Source organism: Pipistrellus hanaki (genome assembly GCF_964339955.1).
Source record: "Pipistrellus hanaki genome assembly, chromosome: 3".
NCBI lineage: Eukaryota > Metazoa > Chordata > Mammalia > Chiroptera > Vespertilionidae > Pipistrellus > Pipistrellus hanaki.
In genome coordinates this window covers 175108141-175132105 of record NC_140505.1, presented here as the reverse complement: position 1 = coordinate 175132105, position 23965 = coordinate 175108141, and the positions used below count along the sequence as shown (strand labels likewise).

At 38.4% G+C, this 23965-nt stretch overlaps 1 protein-coding gene across 19 annotated transcripts in view; it reads left to right on the top strand.

Moving 5' to 3' along the window:
- The window catches only part of ANKS1B (ankyrin repeat and sterile alpha motif domain containing 1B), a 774190-nt gene that overhangs the window by 274423 nt on the left and 475802 nt on the right, over nt 1-23965 (top strand). For 17 of the 19 annotated variants that reach the window (XM_084876364.1, XM_084876380.1, XM_084876382.1 and 14 more), the window contains exon 12: nt 5431-5611. In XM_084876364.1, coding sequence (XP_084732490.1) covers nt 5431-5611 — 181 coding nt within the window. Of the gene's footprint in view, nt 1-5430; nt 5612-9797; nt 9915-23965 lie in introns of those variants that run through there. The other 2 variants (XM_084876371.1, XM_084876370.1) reach the window with 2 other exon arrangements.

Sequence of the window (23965 nt, the reverse complement as noted above, 5' to 3'; positions counted from 1 at the left end):
GTGGGAGTGCACTGACCACCAGGACCCAGCTACTGCGTTGAGCACCTGCCCCTTGGTGGTCAGTGTGTGTCATATCAACTGATTGTCTGATCATCCCATCATTCTGTCGCTGGACTTTTATTATATAGGATTTGTTTTCTAAGTGAAGTCTGTGTGGAGCCTGTGCTGGGGCTTGGAGCCTTGGCTCATCTGTGGTTCACCTCTCACCATCTCCCCATTTTATTGGGCGTGTTATTCGCAGTGAGACCTTGAACATGGGGAGGAGAGAGATGAGGTGCACATGCTAAGTTGCAGGACAGAGCCTCTGGGTGCTTGTGAGAGTCTGCTCTCATCCGTGAGTGTCCCAGTGCCCAAAGGAATGAGACATTAAGTAGCAACTAAGACTGCATGACAGGTCTAGAAAGAGACCATGGGAAAAAGGAAAGCTTGCTTTTATATCTGCTTTTGGAACAAGGGGGCCTCACACCTTCACGTTGCATGGTTCCAACAACTCTATGGAGCTGGCCTTGACTCTTTCACAGTGATTCGTGTATCTGTTCAATTCCAGCTCCTCAGAGACATTTCCTAATCACTCTATCACAGGGGTGACCCACTTTTTCTGTAAAGGACCAGAGAACAAAGTAGTTTGGGCTTTGTGGGTCATAGAGCCTCAGCTATAACTGCTCAACTCTGCTGTGATAGCATGAAAGCAGCCATAGACCACATACAATGAATGGGCATGCACATGTTCCAATAAAGCGTTATTTATGGACACTGAAATGTGCATTTCATGTAATTTTTACCTGCCATTAATATTATTTTTCCTTTTCCCCTCCCCCTACCCCCAAACATTAAAAAATAGTCAGAAGCCTGAATTTGGCACAAGATCTGTAGTTAGATGATTCTGAGGTAAATATGTGTGGGAGCAAGTCCTTGGGAAAGTAGGGAGAGATGAGCGCTGGACCACAGGTGAGGGAGGGAGATGTTTTAAAGGAGGAGTCACAATGAACACATTTTTTTTTTTTTTTTTTTTTTTTAGTGAATGTATTAAAATCAAAGCGGATATTTCAGGCCCATCTCCATTTTTAATAATGCTACTATCTCTTTGTTCTTTCTCCTATTGTTATTATTTCATTTCTCCATACAGATATTCACTTAATCTTGCCCTTGTGCTTTGTGTTTTGAGGCACCATTTGCTTGTGTCTAGATGTGAACACATGGACGTTCCTTCTCTTTGAAGCCCTTCTGTTTGCTACTTATGTGATCTTGAGTAAATAATCTAACCTCTCTGATCCACTGATTCTGTGTTAGTTAGGCCTAGTAGTGCTAGCTGACATGACAGACCAACCTAGGATCTCAGTGGTTTAACATAAAGGAGGTTTTTACCTCAACTTCTTATAAGGTTCAATGTGGATTGAATGACCCTCCATCATTTTGGAACTACATCACCTGCAGAGTAAGAGAAGGCTCACTTCTACAGACAGTTGATTGGTCAGAATTAGTTACCTGTCACCAACCTAACTGCACACAAAGCTTGGAAATAGCAGGGAACCTATGCTTATGGTTTTGTTGAGCACTAAAATTATCTCTTAGAACAGGGGTTGACCAATGTTTTCTCTAAAGGACCAGGCAGTAATTATTTCAGATGCTGTGGATAATACGGCTTCTGTCTAAACTCCTCCAGTCTGCCATTTAGACACGAAGTAAATGAATGGGCATAGATGTGTTCCAGTAAAACTTTATTTTCAGCAACATGAGGCAGGCCAGATGTGGGCCAGAGGCTATAGTTTGCTGATCCATAATGATTCTCCCTTTTTATTACCTCAGATGCTCAAAGAGCTTTGGGCAATTACCTCCACTCATTGGTCCTCACACTGGGTAACAGCAGATGGACAGTTCTGAAGAGGCAAAAAAGAATGGGGTCAGGTGATCACTGATCAATGGTTCCATCCCTTCAAATTTCTATTAGCCTAGCTCCCTTTCTCCAGATATCTTACTTGAAGTTATGCTACAGTGAGATCATAGCACTCTGCTCAAAGGAAGAAAGGGAAAATAAAATGTAGATTTGCATGACCATGCATTAGGCAGTCTATACTTAGTTTTGAGAGCAAACAAGCATACATCTTTCAAGCATCTGTGTATACATTTGTGTTTCCCATTAAAGAACGTATCTTCTGGTATTCACCTAAGCAAGAAATATGTGAGTCACCCTAGACTCCTCCCTTAAAAAATCAACCTTCCCATCCAATAAGATGTCAAGACTAAAAAGCTAGCCTCATTAGCATCTCCTAAAAACATCTGCTATCTCTAACCCTGCTGCCATTGCTTTACTTAGGATCTCATTATGTCATGGCTAGAATTCTATAACATCCTTCTAATTAGTTTTCCTTCCTCAAGTCCAACCCTGACCAATCTATTCTCTAAATTGCTATAGTAAGTTTATTAAAATGCAAACTCAGCTATGAAAACCTTGCTTGAAAATCATTCAGTTTTTTTGTTGTTGTTTTTTTTAAATGTTCACGTTAAAGACCAAACTCATTGGCATGGCATTTAGAGCCCTTTATGATGTGGCCCCTGCAACTTACAATATCCCACGTCTTGAACCCACCACTATAGTACTTTGCACTATAGCCACCCCCACTATTTACAGTTTGTACTTCCCTTCTCCCCATCCTCTTTTGTCTGCCTACCCCATGCTTCCCACCTCTTCATCAGGATTCAATCTTCTGCTCATAGAGGCCTTTTATGATTCCCTCCCTAAGGCAGAGACCCATCTTTGGGCTCCCTTTAAATTCTGTCCCTCCACTTATCATAGTCCTTTTCACCGTACTATATTATACTGAAGCATGATTCTTGGGTGGCTTATCTCTCCTTTTAGGCACCATTCTTTCTCCAACAAAAGTTTATTATCACCTAGACCAGGGGTCTTCAAACTACGGCCTGCGGGCCACATGCAGCCCCCAGGGGAGTCTGATCCTGCCCGCCAGGTTTTTTGGGCAGTGAGCGCAGCCAAGGTGTTATAGTAGGAATTAGTAGTTCATATAGTCCGGCCCTCCAGCTCTCTGAGGGACCGTGATCTGGCCCCCACTTTAAAAAGTTTGAGGACCCCTGACCTAGACCATAGAGACAATGTCTTATTTATCTGTTCCTATCACAGTGCTTACCTTGGTATCTGCAATTTAGTCACTCAGCAGATATCTGTATAATGAATTCATGTAGCAATATATATATATATATATATATATATATATATATATATATATATATATATAGCCTGTTTGCTGTTACTCTTTTGTGCATAACAAATTGTGTTTGTATATAAATAGAACTTTGGGTAGTCTGGGTTCAGAAACATTTATTTAAGAAACATTTAAATGTAAAGAAGTTCTATGCATCAGTTAACTTGACCTTTATAAAGTTTATGACAAGGAAAATTTATAAAAATTTGGTTTATGGCCTGTTTATCAAGTGAAACAAAAACACAACACAGCACAATAAAACAAGACCAAGATAATGGACCTTCCTGTATTTTTATTGCAGACTAGTGTCATAGTTCATGATTTTGTTTTCTGTAAGAGAAAGTTTACTTAGAAAGTCACAGAGGCAGAAAAAGTGAGCTGTAGAGGAAATGGGCTCAGAGCTTAGGAGAAAGGGAAGGCAGGAAAACGCACCTTGGGGAAAGGTGTGGGCTGCTCTATTGGGAGAGCCACCCATAGTTCACGGCATTTAATTGCTGTTATACAGTCTCGAGGAAAGAACACTGAATGTGAAACTGAGATTCAGCAGCTTCAAGGACAGACATTTCACGAGAAACCAATGGTGACATTGAACCCTGGTCTTTCATACTTCAAAAGCATCTGAGTCCTGTGGGTACTCATTTGAATTCTATTACTGTGTTGATGTGGCATAATAATAAATGACTTGCAGTTTCTTGTATAACAATATTTATGCCTCTCAACCTTTTTCATTAAAATATTGCAATGGTGAAGGAATAAAGCATATTGTGATAATTTGTACCCTTTATGTAAAAAAATAACCTGTAAAATAAAGATACTTTCAGTATCATTTAGTTTAGATTATAGGCTAAATGATATCTACTTTAAAAACCATGATCTGGAAGAGACAGGGCAGATGGAATATTATGCAGGAAAACAATCTGTGAAGTACACATTAAATTAACAGATATTTGAGGGCAATGGAAGCATTAGTAAACCAAAAGTAATTGTACTTTGGGGAAAGAAACTTATTGTAAAGAGATTGCAGTTAACCTCTTGTTAATTACTGTGAGATTGTTACTATTTCAGTAGTATGAATGAGAAGAATGAAAAGTAAAAATACTTAAATTGATTCTTGGAAAATGCACACAGTTCTGAGAGCCAAAAGGACTGCAATATTTTTATTGTTTTAATTTTTTTTTGAAGGACTGTGTTAGAAGCTCTGCTAGGCACAGGGATAAAAGTGAACATATTTAAAATCAAGGGGAAAAATAGAAAACTGCTATTGGGAATAATCCATTACTGACAAGCGATATAGATTATAGGTGTCATTACTCCATGATTTTAACTTTTATGTTTAAGTAGACTTTTCTTGCTACTTGGGGATTAATTAAAACGCTTAAAAAGTAAAACCAAAGTTTACCTCAAATACCAAGCAGATCCTGGAAAATGCCCTATATAACTTTAATTAATTCTGATGATAGAATTTCAGCATATGGTACTTGGGGACAATATCTAACGCCACCGTTCCTTGGGCTATATAAAGAATTAAAAAAAAAAATAGAATTGCCCTAATAATGCTTCAATGTCATGAGATCCCTTTTATTGCTAGATTCTATATCCTTAGGGTCTGGCAAATGCCAGATGTTTCATAAATGTTAGTTGATTGAAAGGTGACTTATAATTGCAAGTTTCCAAATTGCTCATTAAGAGAAATTCTGTGCACTACATTTTTACATACTTTTGGCGAAACCTAACAAAGAGTACAAATTATTTATTTATTTATTTATTTATTTATTTATTTATTTATTTTTAAATATATTTTTATTGACATTTTACAGAGAGGAGGAAGGGAGAGAGATAGAGAGCTAGAAACATCGATGCGAGAGAATCATCAATCAGCTGCCTCTTGCACACCCCCTACTGGGGATGTGTCCACAACCAATGTATTGTATTATACATGCCCTTGACCAGAATCAAACCTGGGACCTTTCAGTCCGCAGACCAACGCTCTACCAATGAGCCAAACTATGCCATCATAGTTTTTCATTAAATATCTTTTTATTATTTAATTTATTAAGGGATTACTTAGTCCCTCTGTAAAGCACAGTTATATTTTAAGTATAAATCCAGTTTAACTGGAAAAAAAATCGTCACTTAGATAAAAGTGATGGGGAGATGGGGCTCAAGATGAACATGATCATATTAATACTGTCGTCATGCTCATTTATTTTAGCCCAAACAACGAACCTCTATTGTGTCTTCTCTGGATTTCCATCGGACGAATCATAACCAAGATTATTTCGAAATCAACACGTCCACAGAGTGTACAAGCTTCCCTCCCAGCCCTCCTGCTAGTCCACCCACCTCTTCTGTGGGAACCGCAGTTGTCAAGAACGAGGACACTGGCCATCCAGGTAAAGCATTGCAACTTTATGCAGCTATATTTCTCAACTTTCAAAACTAAAGCCTTTGTGAGTTAGATTCATTAAGAGGAACCCTTTGTACAGATTGTGCTGGGTTCTTTGATCACCTACATGTGAGGCAATGTAGGGCTTTATGATTTTTGTCAGAGTATGGGTATAATATTCTTTCTGAATACATTAGTGGCCTTTGAGGCATTAGATATTAAAGATGATGACATAATGCTATTATGATAGTGGAAAAAAAGCAGAGACTAGAAATGTTCTTCTTCCACTACTATTTACCCCTCTCCACATAGTGGTAGCAACTCATCAATATATGCCATCTAGCTGTGAGGCTAGAGACTTTGGCTCAAGGTTATCTGGGAAGATTAAATAGGACAGCGTGGTCTAAGTGGGCTATCAATCTACTCAAACCAAAGTGAATTTAGAGAAGAGGGGTCTGAAGATAAGCCGGGAGGTAAAGGGGAGATTAGGAAAGGAACCACCCCCAGGAGTCAAACATACCTGGTTCCATCAATCAGATTTGCAATGTTTCCGTTCTTTGGGGGCTAATGACTGGTGGACAGAAATATGAGAAGGGTATCTTCTGTTTATGTCTAATTTGAAGTAAGTGAACTATTCAATTACTTTTCTTCCAAGAGAGATTATTTGAAAACCCTGTATATATAATTAATATGACTTTTAGAATCATAAATTATTGTTCATGTGTGTAGTCCATGTGATTATTGTTCAAAATGAGTGTGTGTATAACTATGTGAAAGAATAAACATATACTTATTTAAGTCCTTTACAGTGGCTGCACTTTTAAGAACACTTTAAAGATTAAAATAATTTCAAAAATTTCAGAGAATTATTTTCCCCTAGGAAAACAACTAAGATTTTTTAAAATAATGATTAATGTAAGTGGGGAGATCGATATTCTGTGGAAGCTATACTCAGTCTTCCCATGGCAACCAGAGTGATATTTACAAAATGTAAATCAAAGCATGTCATCATTGTACTTGAGATGCTAGATTGCTTCTCACTGAACTTAGAATGAAGTCCAACTCCTTACTGTGGCCAATGAAGTTCATTGTAACCTTGCTCCTAACTAGCTCTTTAACCTAAAATTTTGCAAACCTATCCTGGCCCATACGGACTGTCTTTGCTAGGCATTCTGGTCTGGGACTTTTGTACTTTGGTTCCTGCTGCCTAAAATCTCTGTCTTCAAATTTTCATGTGATTGAGTGTCACTTGGGTTTTGACTCAAATGTACTTCCTCATAGACGCTGTCCTAGGTTCCTTCAATATAATGATAATTATAGTAACAATGATGCAAAAAGAATAATAGTAATAATGTTAATAAGGAATAGTATTTAAGGATATGTTTAAGTATTTTTCATAATGTTTTCAATATTAACTTTAATTTATAATTATTATAAATATTTAATGTCTTGAATTTAATATCTTTAATATTAAGAAGCAATAAGTATTTAAGCAAATACTTAACACCATGCTTCATACACTATTTTAGGCATTTTATGTATATTAACTCATTTAAACCTCATAACTGTTATATGAATTAGGTGTTATTTTTTATACATAAGGAAACACAGAAAGAAGCTAAATAACTAAACAACAACCCATAATAACAGAGCTGGAATTCAAACTTGGTGGTAGAGTCCATGTTCTTAAACATGTTTCAACATTGCCTAGTTACTTTGGTCAAATCATCCTGTTTTTTTTTCCAGAACCTATTTACTATCTAAAATTATATTGTTCACTTGTGTACTTATTGTCTTCTCTCCTTTTTCTATATTTGTGATTTAGAATGGATGGGTCCCTGATACATTGTAGGCTGCCTAAGATTGTTTACTAACTATGAGACTGAACTTCTTACCTAGCTATGAAACTTAAACCTCTTTATGCTATGGATTTTATATATAGACTTAAATTAACAATTAATTAATTAAATTAGCTTGCCCGGTAGTGCAGCCATGCATGTAAAGTGATTAGTGCTGTGTCGGGTACATAGAGTTAAATAAATGTTAGTAACTATTAGTAGTAGTCATTATGTTAGTGAAACCTAGTATTAGTCAGTGAGCATGGGCATTTAGTGCATGTCTGCCTTGTACCAGATCCAGGTTTCCAGGAGAGGAGAGATGGGACATGATTAGTAAATCAAAGTGGTATGCGAATCCCAGGAAGGGTTGTTGGCATATAACTCATACTTAATTAATACTTAGTTGAATTACTCATTCCAGGTTTAAAAGTTAAAATGGGAAAAATGACATTTATACTTGATTTTTGGAAAATCTTTCTTAGTTTTACTTTTGTGTACTAATTGGTGTGGGGTTTTTTTTTAATGATTAATTTTGAAAAATTTCAACAATGCTTTCAGATAGATAATATTTATTCATTTATTTATTTATAAATTAAGAGTAAGAGAAGTTATGGGGCTAGTGCCCTCCCTCCACTCTGACCACCAAGGGGAGAGGAAAGGAACACATCCTATTGCTGTCTGGATTTCAGTGGCACCATCCAAAATGTGTGGAGAAATTATTATTTTCCACACATTTCAAAATTGATATTTTCAGGCCTGACCTTTGAACAGAACTAAAATCTAACCTTTAACAGCTGAAATAATTTCAAATAGCACGCATGTTACTATGGTTTCCTAATGTGATATGTCACCTCCATGTTACATCAAAAATTTTAGAGTGGGCTGATATTTAGTAATAATGAGTAAGGAAAGATAGTGCTGATTGTTTTTACATCAAAAAGTAAAGTTTTAAGGTAGGTATTTATCTATTGGGGAAACTAGCATTTTATTATCTTATACTAGCATTTTATTATCAATGTTTTGCTAACCTTTGCATTTAAGAACCTGCACATGCAGGTGCTACCACATAGGATATATGGAAAGAGGATGAGTCCCAGTGTCAGTTCTGTCACTGATTTCCTAGGCATTTTCCATCAAATCACTTAATTCCCTGAGAGGGGTGTTCCATACAGGCCTGTTCTCTCCTGGTTTTCTTTCTGATCTTGACCGCCACAGGTCTCCTTCTTGTATGAACTTCTGAGTTATCTGAGAGCCTAGATGATAAAGCATTTCAGTCCAGTAGGTATTGCCAATGTGTTCCTTTTCCTTGGGTAACAGGTTTTTTTTTTTTGTTTTTTTTTTTTAATAGAAATGGTGGAATTCTGCATCTACCATGTTTTCCCGAAAATAAGACATCCTCCGAAAATAAGACTTAGTGCATGGAAAGATAAGACATCCCCTGAAAATAAGACCTAGCGCAACTTTGGGAGAAAAAATTAATATAAGACACTGTCTTATTTTCAGGGAAACAGGGTATTTGAAAGGTAGAAGCAACGTTTTTTGTATGGGTTGGGTGGTAGGGTATGAGAAAATGAAAGAGACCAAAGATGTGACTTAAGGATTTGTTGGCCCTTTTGACTTCTGGAAGGATGGACTTGATATTAATTCAGGTGAGAAAACTCAGTTTGGGACATGTTAACTTGAAACATTATTGTGTAATCAAGTAGATAAGCTGAGTAGATAGTTGAGAGGGATTTTTTTTTAGTAGGATAAGGAAAGGTGGGATGAAGCTATGGGGTAATTTTATATTTATCAAATTAAAGGGTATCAGTTTTAAAAGACTGAGAATCAGTGCTTTAGCCCACAATTAGTTACTTGAGAGTTCGGAGTTCCTCAGTGAAAATGTCCTGGACAGGTGTGCTGTGAACTGCTGAGGGAAAAGAAGCTGAGAATCACCAGTAATAAAAGGTGCTTCCTCCTTATGTAAAGTTGCTTCCAGAAAGCTCTATGAAGAATTTTGTTGACTAGCACTTTTGGACACCTGCTTAGGAATTTAACTACCCTGGATAAATAATTATCTCCAATTGCATTAGTACTTTCCAATCATCACCTCCTGCTGGAGAAAACTTCTTTCCAAATGATACAAATAACAAAAACAAAAGCTTTTAAGTGCTTAGCAGCATCCGATACCTTTCTGCAAGGGAGAAGAAACATTAGAAAAGAACTAAAATTAGAAAGGAGAAGGTGGTGTGGACCTTTCACGCTGCTTGGGGATTGCCAGAAAGCAAATGAAGGCCTTCTTTTTAATTAGTTCACACGGCCTGGAAATAGGCCTCCTGAAGCTGGGGCAGTGTTATTCAGGCAGCCGTTGGACGCAGGCAGCGGAGGGGTTCTCTGGCCTCCAGCCAGCACGAAGGCCAGAGCCGGGTAGCTGAGATGATGTGGGAGCTCCACGCTGAGATTCGGGGTGAGCTGATATGGAGGAAGTGAAGGGTTAGTGGGAATTTTGTATTAATTATATCTTTGTGGTTTATTTTATTTAAAAATGCATTAAGTAAATTATCTGGATTATTTATTGTTAAATTGGGTACTTTAGGTTGACTAAGTTTTAGGTAGCCAAAAGGAAGTAATTTTTATATCAAACACACACACACACACACACACACACACACACCCTACTTCAATTACTTAAAAATATGAAAATATCTTCCATAGTTAGATGTTGGAGTAATGCGATTTAGTTAGTGCATGCAATTGGGTGGGAACTTGTGATTCTGACTGTAATTAGTTGAAATAAGACTGTTGGTTTATTTGGCCAGCATAAAGTAGACTTGTTTATTCAGTATGTGGCATTCTGAGAAAGGCCAGGGGGCTGCGAGGGGAACCTATGAATGTGATTGACCTCATGGGGAGTCTGCAATGCTTCCAGCGAAGAGACACATTGATTTGTCCAGATATGGCCATTGTGAGGCCACCGAGGGAGTGAGAGTTGTTCAGGGTCTTGGAAGCTGGGTTCAGGATGCTGGCCTGCATCTAAGATAAAGTCTTAACAGCAGTGAGAAGTCATTGACAGGCTTGTAAGCAGAGAGAAATGATATACTTTTTTTTTTTCCTGTGTGATGTCTCCTATTTTTTTCCCCATTAACTGAAGCAAAGTCTTTCTTGGAGAGTGACCAATGAGGGCAGAGATCAGACAATTAAGGAGAGTAGAGAAAGTTCGAGTTAGCCTTTTGTTTAAACTCCTAGCAAATGGCTAGTATGTGGGCCTAAGGAAGAAAGGATAGTAGGTAGAGGTGGGTATGGCTAGGACCAGCTTAAGGTTATCCCTCAGTGGGAAAGTGGGCCCTCTAAGTCTGCCACTCTGACCTCTGTCCATGCTAGCGTCTGTGGCAGTCACCATAGCAACCTTGCCAAGCTAGCCCTATAGCAGCCTACGTGATTTTCAGCCCAGATACTTCAGAGGCCCTTCCTGGAGGCCACAGAGACTTCTGGGTCTCATTCTTTTTTTTTTTTTAATATATTTTATTGATTTTGTACAGAGAGGAAGGGAGAGAGATAGTTAGAAACATCGATGAGAGAGAGTCATCGATCAGCTGCCTCTTGCACGCCCCCTACTGGGGATGTGCCCGCAACCAAGGTACATGCCCTTGACCGGAATCGAACCCGGGACCTTTCAGTCAGCAGACCGAAGCTCTATCCACTGAGCCAAACCGGTTTCGGCTGGGTCTCATTCTTAATTAAGAAAAATACAAGGAGCTCAGATTTGTCCTCAAGACCCCGCTAGTCTATACCACGTGGTACTACCAAGTTTACCTAGAAGTGGCCATGCCCGAAATCTGGATGGGGTTGGGACCTGGGCCCGTCTCTCTGCATGTTCTCCCATTAACTACTTATTATACTATAACCTCTCCAGGCCAAAGCCCAGAAGGAAATGTTCAGGAAACACATGTAGATCTACTTCCCTATCCTCCCTATTCAAATTTCTCAAAGGCTTGTATCCTTTCTCTTCTGAGAATTTAGTCTCCAGTGTAGACCTGGGGGAAGAGAGGTTTCCAAAGGAATTCAATTGAAGAATGGAAATGTATTAATATCTTCTTTGAAAAATACTATCCCTATGAAATTGAGTGGGTGCCACTAAATAAAAAAAAAATAAAAATACCTGAATGCTTAATTAACGTAGCTTCATGAAAGCTTAATAACTGTGACCATTTTTATTATCAGTATTGGTGTTATTACCGGGCTGTGAGCAGAGCCTAGATGCTAAGAATTCAGCGCAAACACAGAGCGGCCAAGTGCTCAGAGTCCAGCCAGGAAGCCACAATCTTAAATCCACAATGTTGCTTAGAACAAGCAGGTCAACCCACAGAGGAGCAGAGCTGGAATTCCCATCTGCTCTTGTCCCAGTTTTTGTGTCCTGGGGTGGTAAGGCCGCAAAACCTGGAAGTTGTGTCCCTGCAGGGAGAGCCAGTTACAGCAGAGGCAAGAGAGAAATGGTCTCAGAGTTTTTGTGTTGAAAATCTTCCCTTTTCCCCCCTCCCCATTTATCTTTTATTAATTCAATTTTTCTCCTGCTTTTACCTTCTGCTAATTTGTGTGAAAATATAACTGCGTTGTTAGCTGGAATTTTCTTTGCAGCTCAAATTCAGTGCTTCGTAGATCTTCTCTCTAATTATCTTGTCTGCTTGTTTGCTGGGTAGTTTTTCTCTCCTGATTTTCTTTATCAGGCCACTTACAGCTCTTGGAAAAAGCTCCCTGTTATCACTTATATCTGTGTGAAAAATCTGTGATCAGTAGAGCGAAATGTAAAATGGTAAAAGGAAAGTTGATTATAAATATAAATGGTGGGAGAGAAAAAAGCTTGGTATTTCCGGGTTTTCGCCACTCTCAATTGCAAACAGTCTCTACACTGCCAGACCCTTTTCTCTATTGACATCTTCCATCTCTACAGTCTTCTTTGGGGAGAACATGTCCCCTGTTTTCACACCTGTCGGTGTTGGGCTGGTGCACTGTGTGGTGTTTATCTGGGCCCTAGCACACACACACAATAATATATATTATTGATTTCAGAGAGGAAGGGAGAAGGAGATAGAAACATCAGTGATGAGACGGAATCATTGATTGGCTACCTCCTACACACCCCCCTACTGGGGATTGAGCCTGCAACCTGGGCATGTGCCCTTGATTGGAATCAAACCCAGGACCCTTCAGTCCGCAGGCCAATTCTCTGTCCACTGAGCTAAACCAGCTAGGGCCCTAGCACTTTAAATACAGGCTTCTCTGTTATCCACCTTGCCACAGTGAGCCAACCCAGGACAGAACTGGTTCCAGACATTCCCCCAGTCAACTTCCTACCTCTCTGATAAACCACTAGCTCCCTGCCTACCTGGCTCTGGGCTGTAGTGATTTCAACTTTTCTACTTGACTCTTGGAATCTGTGATAGGCAGAATTCTAAGATGGATTCATGATTTACGCCCATGTACCCACATCTTTGTGTGATGCCACCCCCACCTGCTTTGGGATCGGGGGGATCTGTAACTTGCTTCTAGCCAATGGCAAAGGTATCCTTCCCATAGTTATAATACGTTTTATGGCAAAGATGATGGAATCTGGAAGATGTAATTAAGCTTCTAATTACTTTAAGTTACTCAAAATAGAGATTATCTTTGGTAGCTTGAAATAAACAAGTGTTTCCTTCAAATGGGGATCTTGAAGTTAGCAACTTGAAGCAGCCGACTGTCTCCATTGCTGGCTTTGGAGAAGCAATTTATCTATGATTATTAGAGCTCATTGTAATAGCTATAATAATCACAGATTATTAGAGTGCTAGAGCTGTACCCCAAGGCTCATTGAGGTTACAGCTCTGGCTGACACGTGAGACCCCTCGTGGAGGAGCCAGTGAAGACATGCCCAGATGCCCAGCTGTGAGATAATAGAGCATGTTGTTGGAAGCCACTGAGCTTATGGTGATTTGCTATGCAGAGAGAAAGCGAACACAGTGTCGAATGTTCACTCGCTTTGGCAGAAAGGGAGACTGTCTCTCCACCTGCCTTGGCCTGAGACCCTGCCTGATCTCAAGTCCTCACTGAGATGATAGACATGATGGAGAATGAAGAGTTTGAAAACGTCTCCTTCAACCCATGTCCCCAAGCCCAACTCAGTGAATACCCTTATGCACATCCATCCATCACACCATTTCCCCAAAAGATTAGTTTTTATTTTAATAGGTACCAAGTTGTAAAGCTAAGGCTCTAACAGCAAAATCTGAAGACATAAACCAGATAGTAGGAAATTATATTAGGACATACAGACCTGAAATCCTTAAATTATTAATTCTTCCCAACTGAGCCTCCCTCCTCCAGGACTTGGCTTTTGCTCAACACTGGGGTTAATGTTTCCAAGCAGATACCTGATCATGCCACCCCACTGTTTAACAACCTCTTATGTCTTATCACTATCTGTATGAGAATGTCCAAATGCCTTAGCATGCCCAGTAAGATCCTTAATAATCTGACTGTAGGTTTCTATTTACTTCCATCCATGTATATCAAATGCTCCTAAGAACACTGTTCTTTGAGTTCATTGTTCATTTAGAGTGTACTCCCATCAGTTCGGACTGCCTTTTCATCTAATTTACCTGGTAAACCTCAGTTATTGTATGGAATGGTAATCTCACTTGTGAAGCCTTCTGTAGCTCCAAAAATTCTTTCATCCACATGCCCCCCCCCCCTTAGCATCTTAACACACCTTTACTATTTGTTATTTTATGTAAAAATTTTTGTGGGTGGTTTTGTTAATCTTCACTGGAGGATCTATTTCCCATTTTTAGAGGGAGTGGTAGGTAGGGAAAAATAGAGGGGCAAAAAGAGAGAGTGAGAAAGACATTGATGTGAGAGAGACACATCAATTGGTGGCCTCCTGCACTTGCCCCAACCAGGGCTGGGGATTGAACCTGTAACCCAAGTACATGCTCTTGACTGGGAATCGAACCCATGACCTTTGGGTGCACGGGCTGACGCTCTAACCATTTAGCACACGTGGACAGAAAATATTTGTTCCTTTGTCTTTGAGTTCCTTAAATGCAAGGACCATTTCTTAATTAAGATGTACTCCCAGCACATAATATAGTGACTGACTTATAATAGTGGCAATAAGTGGTAAATGATTAAATAACTGAGCATTTGCTTTGTTGGACTTCTGCCCCCTACTGTGAGCTTATTTCTATCTATACAGTAAGGCCAGGACAGCTTTTCTCTTAACTATGTTGCTTTCCTATGAGCCATGAAGCCTACTTTTCATTGGTTATTTCTTAAAATGCCTCAGAGAGAAATGTCATTTTTAATGTAAATTTTTTTATTATATATTTTATCTGATTTAACAGATGAAAAGATAGCAGTTATTTAACATTGGGAGGCTATTCAGTTTTCTTAATTATAATGTAGTTGACCCAGCATTGCCAAAACCATTTATATCACTCTAGAAAGCATTATATCTGCAGTGTGCACTAATTTCCAATTTCCTTCCTGTGTTTCTTTTAATGGACCAATATCCAAAGCTTAATTTTAAAATGAAGGGAAAACTTTAGTGATGTCTGTTCTTACACAAGGTCAAAACAAGGCATATTATGACTTTTTTTCTTCTTTCCCAGAACTGACTTTTTTTTCTACCATTGCTTTTGCTAGTTTCTGTATTAGCCATGTGTGAGCTTGAAAATATTGTATTAGGACATGGAACCTGGAGGATGAGAAATTATAACATATTAGTAATGATCAAAATACAATGTGCAGCCCTGGCCAGGTGACTCTATCAGTTGGAGCATCTTCCTGTACACCAAGAGGTTACAGGTTTGCTTTCCATTCAGGACACAAAGCTAAGTTTCAGGTTTGATTCTTAGTTAGGGAGCATACAGGAGGCAATCAACTGATGTTTCTCTCTCACACAAATCAATCTCTCTCTCTCTCTCTCTCTCTCTCTCTCTCTCTTCCTTCATCTCCCATTCCCTTCCTTTCTCTCTCTAAAATCAATAAACATATCCTCAGGTGAGGATAAAAATAAAATAAAATGAAGTAATATCCAATGTGCAGAATGAATACCACTGACAGAATTCTAATCTCTGGCCAGCAGTTCACAGGATCTAGAGTGACCTCTTACTTGCATAATATATGAGTTTTCCATGGCATTGTTCTTCCTTAGAAAAACTAATGACATATAGTAGGAAGACAAATATGCTATAAAGAATCAACATTTATTCCAGAGTCAAAGATGTAATTTCTGTATTATCCACCATTTTAGATCTGAAACAAGCCTGTTTTATGTCTATACTCTTTCTATTAGCACAGATGCCTGTGTTCTCTTTATTAACACAGATAATCAGGAGTTGACTATGGAAGCTAATAATAGATTTCAGATTTCCTTCTGGAAAGCACATAGCACATGTGAAAGGAAGTGTTATTAGCTAAACAAATCTCTCAGTTCCTAATAATTAGCATTTTGACAAGCTGTTGTCTTAGATGGAGGATTTAGACCATATATTATACAAGTTCGAAGTATTTCTTCGTACTTCTTTTCTTGATTTGAGTTTCAGGTAAATAATTCTCATTTTCCTTTAAATGTAAAGGAAACCTTAGACTTTATTTTAGTTTTCTAGTCTATTGATGTGCTGTAGGCCATTAATGTGCAACTGGGTTTTCTTTCTACTATTAATTATAAATAATGTGTCAAGTTCTCTAGGCTAAGTAGTTTGCTATTTACTAACAATATATTTGTTCCTTGAAGTTTTCATATAGAAAATTTAAACTAGTATATCAAATTCAAAATGAGCCAGAACCATTTCCCCATTCCTTATATTTGATATATTCTCTTTTAGGCAATTATTATCAATAGATGTTCTTTAAAATTATCTTTAATATATTTATCTAAAACCAGATGTTTATTATTTGATAAGTGCATATTTGGTGTCATATGTTTATTATACTATCTTAGCAACCCAATCATTTAAGCCATTGTGGTTGGGACCCTAATTATTGGTTGGTTAAAAGTAAATATAGCCATGGATGGTGTGGTTCATTTCGCTGAGCATTGTCCTGTGCACCTAAAAGTTGCCAGTTTGATTCCTGGTCAGAGCACATGCTCAGGTTATAGGTTTGGTCCCTGTTCGGGGGCATTTAGGAGGCAGCCGATTGATGTTTCACTCTCACATCAATGTTTCTCTTTCTCCCTCTCTCTCTAAAAATAAAAAAATAATTAAATAGAAAACTATATATAAACACTAAACAAAAATAGTTATATTACCAAATTTATTGATAATAGTAGATAAAGTTCATTTATTTATTTAGCAAATACTCAGTGCTTAAAAAGTACTAAAACCCAGGCAAGATACTGGGTATATAATAATGAAAAAGACATGGTCCCTTCTCTGAAAAATTCTGTGGTAAGCCAATAATTACAGTCTGCTGTTATTACATTAGTAGAATGTGAGCTTAGAGATAAGAGTGTATAAATCTGCCTCGGAGAGTCAGAGATGGTTTCACAGAACAAGTTGTGCTTGTCCTATGACTTGAATAATTAATCAAATGGATACTGACACAATATGGTGAGAAAGGAAAGAAAATGAGAAAAGAAAAGAAATCATACTTTGGAACCAGGACATTTTGGACTTAAGTCCCTTTTTTTGTCACTTACTGTAATATTTGGGTGAATGAAAACCTTTCTGAGACACTTTATTTGTTTTGAGAGAATGTAGATGGCCAAACCCAGCATAGGACTTTGCACATGGTAGGCAATCAATAAATATTGTCCCTTCTCACCTACTTTCAGCCTCAAGACAACCTTGTAGGTAAATAGGACAGATAGCATGATCACCATTTTGAAGATGAGGAAAGTAAGTTCATAGTAGTTAAGGTCACACAATTAGTAACTTAGTGGTAGAGCTAGGACTAGAACCTACATCTTCTGACAAAACTTTTCTCACTAGGCTGCTACAAGGGTTCCAGGCTTTTTTTATGCACTTAGTTATTTATTGAGCCAATACATACTTTTTGAGCACCTACTGTGTGCCACACATGTTACTGTACACTGATGATACAGTAGGGAACAAATAGATAAAGTCTGCCCTTATTGAGCTGAGAGTTCGTCAGAGAAGGCAGACTTTACACCATCAATTTCATAATGTCCTAATTAGTGTTAGGCAAGGGCACAGTTCAGTGCTCTGGGGTGTGTGTGGCAAGAAAACTTACTCTAATCGAGGAGGTGTGGGAAGTCCTGTGAGGGGAAGTGATGTTTCTATCAAGACCTAAAGAGTTATCTGGACAGAGAGAAGATTTTCCCAACAGCAGGAGGTTTGGCAAAGATGTGAGTGAGAACACAATATGTTCAAGGAACTGAAACTGATCCAGGACAGCGGGATCAGAAAGTATGAGCGAAAGATTGGCAAGAGGTGACTCTACTGGCAGAGACAAGGCTGTAGAAGACAAGCTGTCTTCAAGAGACTGGGTTTTCTTCTAAGTTTCTGCACTGCATACAGAGCCTGACCAGGAGGAAAATCAGGCCTAAAATCTGACTCATTCATTACTTAATCGCAGAGAGGGGATGGTTACTTTTTCCAAATCCCTCACAAAGGCTCAAACAGGCTTGCTATAGCCCTGGTGGAAAGCCACCTAAGGTTCTAAGCAGCGGAATGATATCTGGTTTGCATTTTTCCAAGTTCACTCTAGCCATGTTGTGGCTTCTCTTAGAGGGGACGAGACAATAGACGAGAGTCAGAGATGGTTTCACAGAACAAGGGGAGTCAGTGGCAGATTAGATCAGGGCTGTAGCTCTGGAGAAGAAGAGAAAAGAGGTATTTGAGATGTAGAACTCACAGGATTTGTGATGCCGTGGAAGCTGAAGAGAGGGGATGAGTGGAGACAGGGATGCTTCCTACTTTCCTGGTTTGAGCAGAAAACCACAGGAACCTTGGGCACAATATCTAAGACTTTAATGTTGAGAAAAAGCTACAGGGGTTACTCCATAGTGGGAAGGTGCCAAAATCAGCTGGAATAGAGGACACAATAAAAGTATTTAAAAGGCCTTGGGGCCAGTAAGCATGATATTAACACTTAAAGTAATGGTTCTCTTTCTTTTTCTTCCTTTTTACTTACTGGAAAAACTGCATCCCTTTGTTATTTTTTGTTTTACTTCTAAGGCCACTGTATATTTCCATTTAGCTGTTACCAGACTTTGGTTTTAATTTAAAAGAGGATAAAAACTGAAGTAGAGAAGAAGATTGGGCATGTGGGTACCTGATTCATTTCCCTGAGTGGCACCATGACTCACCTTCATTAAAGTAATTTTGCTTTGACATGACTGATGCCTTATTGGCTTTGAATGTTCTCTGCCCTGTATGTAAACAATAAAATGAGTTTCCTTCATGGGTCATTCACTGCTCTTCATCTCCACTATGAGTCAGATGTTTGGCATTTTAAGACCTTATCCTACCTATAGCTTCCCTCTTTATAAATCATGAAGAAAACTTCTACCAACAACAGATTCTCATTTACTGATTTTTAAGATTTGTATTTGTAAAACATGTTCTAGTTGTGTTGCTATATATACTTTATTATCAGTTTTATGGCCAACAATAAAAAAAACTGTTTTATTTATCTTATCTTCATTGCCTACACATCAATATAAAAAACATAATCATCTGTAAGGGAATTCAAATACTGATGATTAAGTCATACAAAAAGCCCTTCCTGTCCATCCTTTGTCTACCTCCAGTTTCAGTAGCTTTCCTCCCTTCCACATTCAACCTCCAAGATTCACTTTTTCATCTGTCCATCACTCCCCCAAAACTGTGCCACTACTAAATGCCCTGGATTGTCTCTTCCTTGATGGAATGGACAAAGTCTTTATCTTACTTGCTCCAGCTGTTTCACTTAGCTGGTGAAACACTCTTTTGCATGTGCCTCTGTGACACCATACTGTCCCAAGCTTCCTTCTGCCTCTCAAGTCTTCATCTTGTTCTCCCTTTGTATTTCCATCCCTACCCCCTCCTACAAGGTTACTGTTCTTCAAGGATTGGTTCTAGACTAATTCATCTTCTCTGGATGATCTCAGCCCCATCACAACTTTATTGCTCAATCATATGCTAATGTTCCTCAACATTTTATCTCCAGCCCAAACTCCAAATTGATCTTCCTGTTTTACCTCTCCACTTGGATGTCCCATGGGTGCTTCAAAGTCCGCATATCTGTATTAGTTCCCGAGGGCTGGTGCAAACATGTCCTACAAACCAGGTGTCCTAAAACAATAGGATATCACAGTTCTGGATGCTAGGTGTTTGAAATCAAGGTGTGAGTAGGGTGGGCCATTCCACCTCTAGAGGCTTTCAGGCAGAAACCATCCTTATCTTTTTAGCTTCTAGGTGTTCTTTGGTTTGTGGCAGCATAACTGCCCAATGCCTGTTTTCATCTTCTTGTGGCCTTCTCCTCTGTGTCCTTTCCTCTTCTGATAAGCATACCAGTCACTGGACGAGGGGCCTACCCTAACTATCTTTGTTTATTTATTTTGTTTTTTTTTTTTAATTGTATCATGAGCTTAATGGTTATAGTGATTATGCCTTTCTACTGGAATCTCTGGCACTAAGTACAGTGTCAGTAAACAAATTATTGCCTAATGTTTATCGAAAAGGAGGATGAAGAAAAGAAGTAAAGCAATTAATCAACAAAAATTAACCTGAAAAAAAATTATGCAAACCAAAATAAGTTCCAGCGTGAATTTGTAAACGTTGGCTAAATGGATTTTTTTTTTTTTGCAATATATTAACAAATACATTAAGAATCAGTCAAACCTTATTTTAAGCTCATTCAAAAACTTTTTTTCTATTGTAACAGAAATCCATGGCTCAATAGATGCTGTTATTCACTGGCTATTTCATAATTGGCTCTCTCTACCCCTTTATTAATGAAAAAGTTCCTGCTTCTTTTGATGTTACAGGAGGTGACATTATTTCCTAATATTTCTTGAACATATCTCAAAAAAGATAAGGTTAAACAATTAGTTACTACCATTCTAATTACAAAAAGAAAGGGAGAAAGAAAGAAAACGAAAAGGAAAAAAAATTAACACACTATATCCTAAAAAAAATATGTCTTCAGATAGCCTAAAAGAAAGCATCTTTAGTAATTATATCTGTCTATTTAAAAAAAAATTATTTCTTGATTTTAGAGAGAGAGAGAGACAGACAGACAGAAATATTGGTTTGTTGTTGGACTTATTTATGCATTCATTGGTTGATTCTTGTATGTATACTAACTGGGGATCAAACCCACAACCATGGTGCACTGGGATGCTGCTTTAACCTACTGAGCTACCCAACCAGGGCTAAATCTGCTTAGTTTTACAAAACATTTAAGCCTTTCTAAGCTGGTGAAAGCTCTGAATGAATATTAAGGCAACCAAGAACTTAAAAAGGATCAGACCCGCTGTATTGTATCTACTTTGCCTACATTAATAAATTTTCTCCCACAAAAGGATCTGTGGGCGACCCCTGTTCTTGTAATGGAAATGCTCTCGATTTAGCTAACTCAGACTAGTTCCTATTGATGTCGATGAGAAGAAAAGTAGAACTGCCTCACATTCTCACAGCATTCATTATGTAGGCTAATAAGGGCTACTCTAGGGAGTTCATTGAATTCTTTACAGGAGGGCAAGTCCTCAAAAGAAATTCTAAATATTAGTATTTTGCTCTACTTTGCTTTAAGTGCTAGTTTATGGTATTATATTCACAGAACTTTTAGAACGCATAATTTTAATACTAATTAAACAGAAAAAGTTAACCATATTAGGCATTATTAGGAAAATGTCTTGGCATAACCCAGTGAGTCTGCTTAGATTTATTGTCTCTAAATTATCCTAAGTAGATGCTGGCATTCACAGCTCAGTATTTATTATTCTTCATCTATTTTTAGTTACTTTTGATAAATTCAAGGCAGAAGATTCTAGCTTTACCGTATTGTGTTGTGTGGGGGCCTCTAGGTACTTATGTAACCACTTAAAAAGCTTTGTGTAGCAATTTTCTTCACTCAACAAGATGCACATCTGAATTTTGAGTAATTTTAGATCTTTAAATGTTTTCCTTTATTTCAGCCACGAAAGCTGTCATTTTCAATTAGGCGCACATAGGTGAACCATCTCAATTATTCTTAAATGTTCTACATGTTTTGCATTTATTAACTCTTTAATCCTTACAATAGTACCTAGGTAGGGACAACTCTTACCTATGATTTACAAGTGGGGAATTAAAGTACAGAGTCTTTAAGTGACTTGCCCACATTCCTATGGTTAGAAGAGAATGGAAATGGGATTTTCTTCTATACGTTCTGACTTTGGGTCTGTGCTCTTAACCATCATGTTATTCTGCATCTCCATAATCTTTATATATATATATATATATATATATATATATATATATATATATATATATATATATATATATAAGATTACATAGGTACATTATATTATGTACCACTTTCACTTACAATTGTTATTAATTCATCTAAACCTGACCCCTTATCTCAGAATTCTTAAGAATGTAAGTGGATCTAGAGAAACAGACCTTTTCTTTCTCAGATTTTCCCCAAATGCTGGCAGTACATTTAGGAAGTATGTTACAGAACTATTTTTTCCTTTATTCAGCCTGGATTTATGGAGCACTTCTTTTCCTTTAGTCACTATTAGTTACTGAGATACAGTTGTAAAAGTCTCAGCCCTTACCTAAAAGAAATTCCATTTCCAGTAAGTTTTGCTTAAGAGAAGTAAATTAGTGTCTTCAGCTTGATTGATTTTTTTAATTTGTTTTTTATAGATGAGCTCAGGTTCAGATGTTACCCCATTTGTTCTTTCCACAGTATTTGCTATGCCTGGCACTGTGCTAGGGGCTGGATACAGCAGAGAACCAGTCTCTAGCCTGTTGCTGACACAGAGAAGGAAAGAAATGTCTGATAGTTTAACAAAAGGGATAAGGTAATAGGTCAGTTCTCTGATGAAATGCCATTGTTTCTGTCCATCTTCTCCACTGCTTATACCAAACTGATGGCATTTGATTTTTTTAAAATTTATTTTATTGATTTTTTACAGAGAGGAAGAGAGAGGGATAGAGAGTTAGAAACACCGATGAGAGAGAATCATCGATCAGTTGCCTCCTGCACAACCCCCACCGGGGATGTGCCCGCAACCAAGGTACATGCCCTTGACCGGAATCGAACCCGGGACCTTTCAGTCCGCAGGCCGACGCTCTATCCACTGAGCCAAACCGGTTTTGGTGGCATGTGATTTTTGCTTAGAAATATCCCTAATTCAACTTAATCCATGTGCTAATCCTTTCATAGGTATTATCACCAATTAAAAGATGGGAAACCAAAAGGATTGAGTAACTTTCAATGGTCCATGGTAATAAGGGATAATAATTTAAAAAAAGATTCAACCCTCTTTTGATCCCATTGTTAGTGTTCCAGATGGAAGATGGAAGTAGGATTGCCTTTCTGTCTCAGCCTCATAAATTATACAGCATTACTTCTCACCACATTCTATTGGTTATAAGTGAGCCACTTATCTATACAGATTCAAGAAGAGAAATTAGACTACTTCATGATGGGGGAATGGCAAGACTCAATATGGACATGGGAGTAGGAGATTTAGTTGTGGCCTCACTGAAAAATAGAGTCTTCCTTTAGCCCAGGGGTGGGAAACCATTTTTCTTCCAAGGGCATTTGGACATTTATAACATCACTAGAGGCCTAGTGCATGGATTCATGCACCGGTGGGGTCCCTCGGCCTGGCCTGCAGGGATCAGGCTGAAACTGACTTTCTGAAATACCCCAAGGGGTCCTAGATTGCAGGAGAGCAGTTCTCGGGTGACACACCGTGGAATTGGGCTCCCTTCTCTCTTGTTCCAGGTATGTCACCTGAAAACCACAGCTGCCAAATCACCACAGCTCTGCAGCTCCTGTGTTGACCATCTTTCCCCTGGTGGTCAGTGTGCATCATAGCTTCCAGTGGGAGCATCTGCCCCCTGATGGTCATTGCATCATAGCCTGGCCTGTGCCCTTTTGCAATCCAGGACTTCTCAGGGGATGTCGGAGAGCCAGTTTCAGCCCAATCTCTGCAGGCCAGCCCAAGGATTTGTGCGCTGGGCCTCTAGTATGCATATAAGATCTTTGGTTAATCTCTTCCTGCCCTCTTCCCTCTCCCTTTCCCTCTGAGATTCATCAGTCTGTTTCATGTTCCCATGCCTGTGTTTTCTACTCCTGTGGTGAGCATTTGCCCCTGGGGGTCAGTGATTGTCATAGCTACTGGCAGGTTGGCTGGTCGCTTAGGCTTTTATACATATAGATTCTCAGGCCATACAAAATTATCAATTTAAAATTTAGCTTGCTACTTACCATTTACAGCAGCATGGGTGGATGGACCTGGAAAATATTATGTTAAGTGAAAAAAGCTAATCAGAGAAAGACAAGTATCACATAATTTCATTCATATGTGGAATCTAATGAACAAAATAAACTGA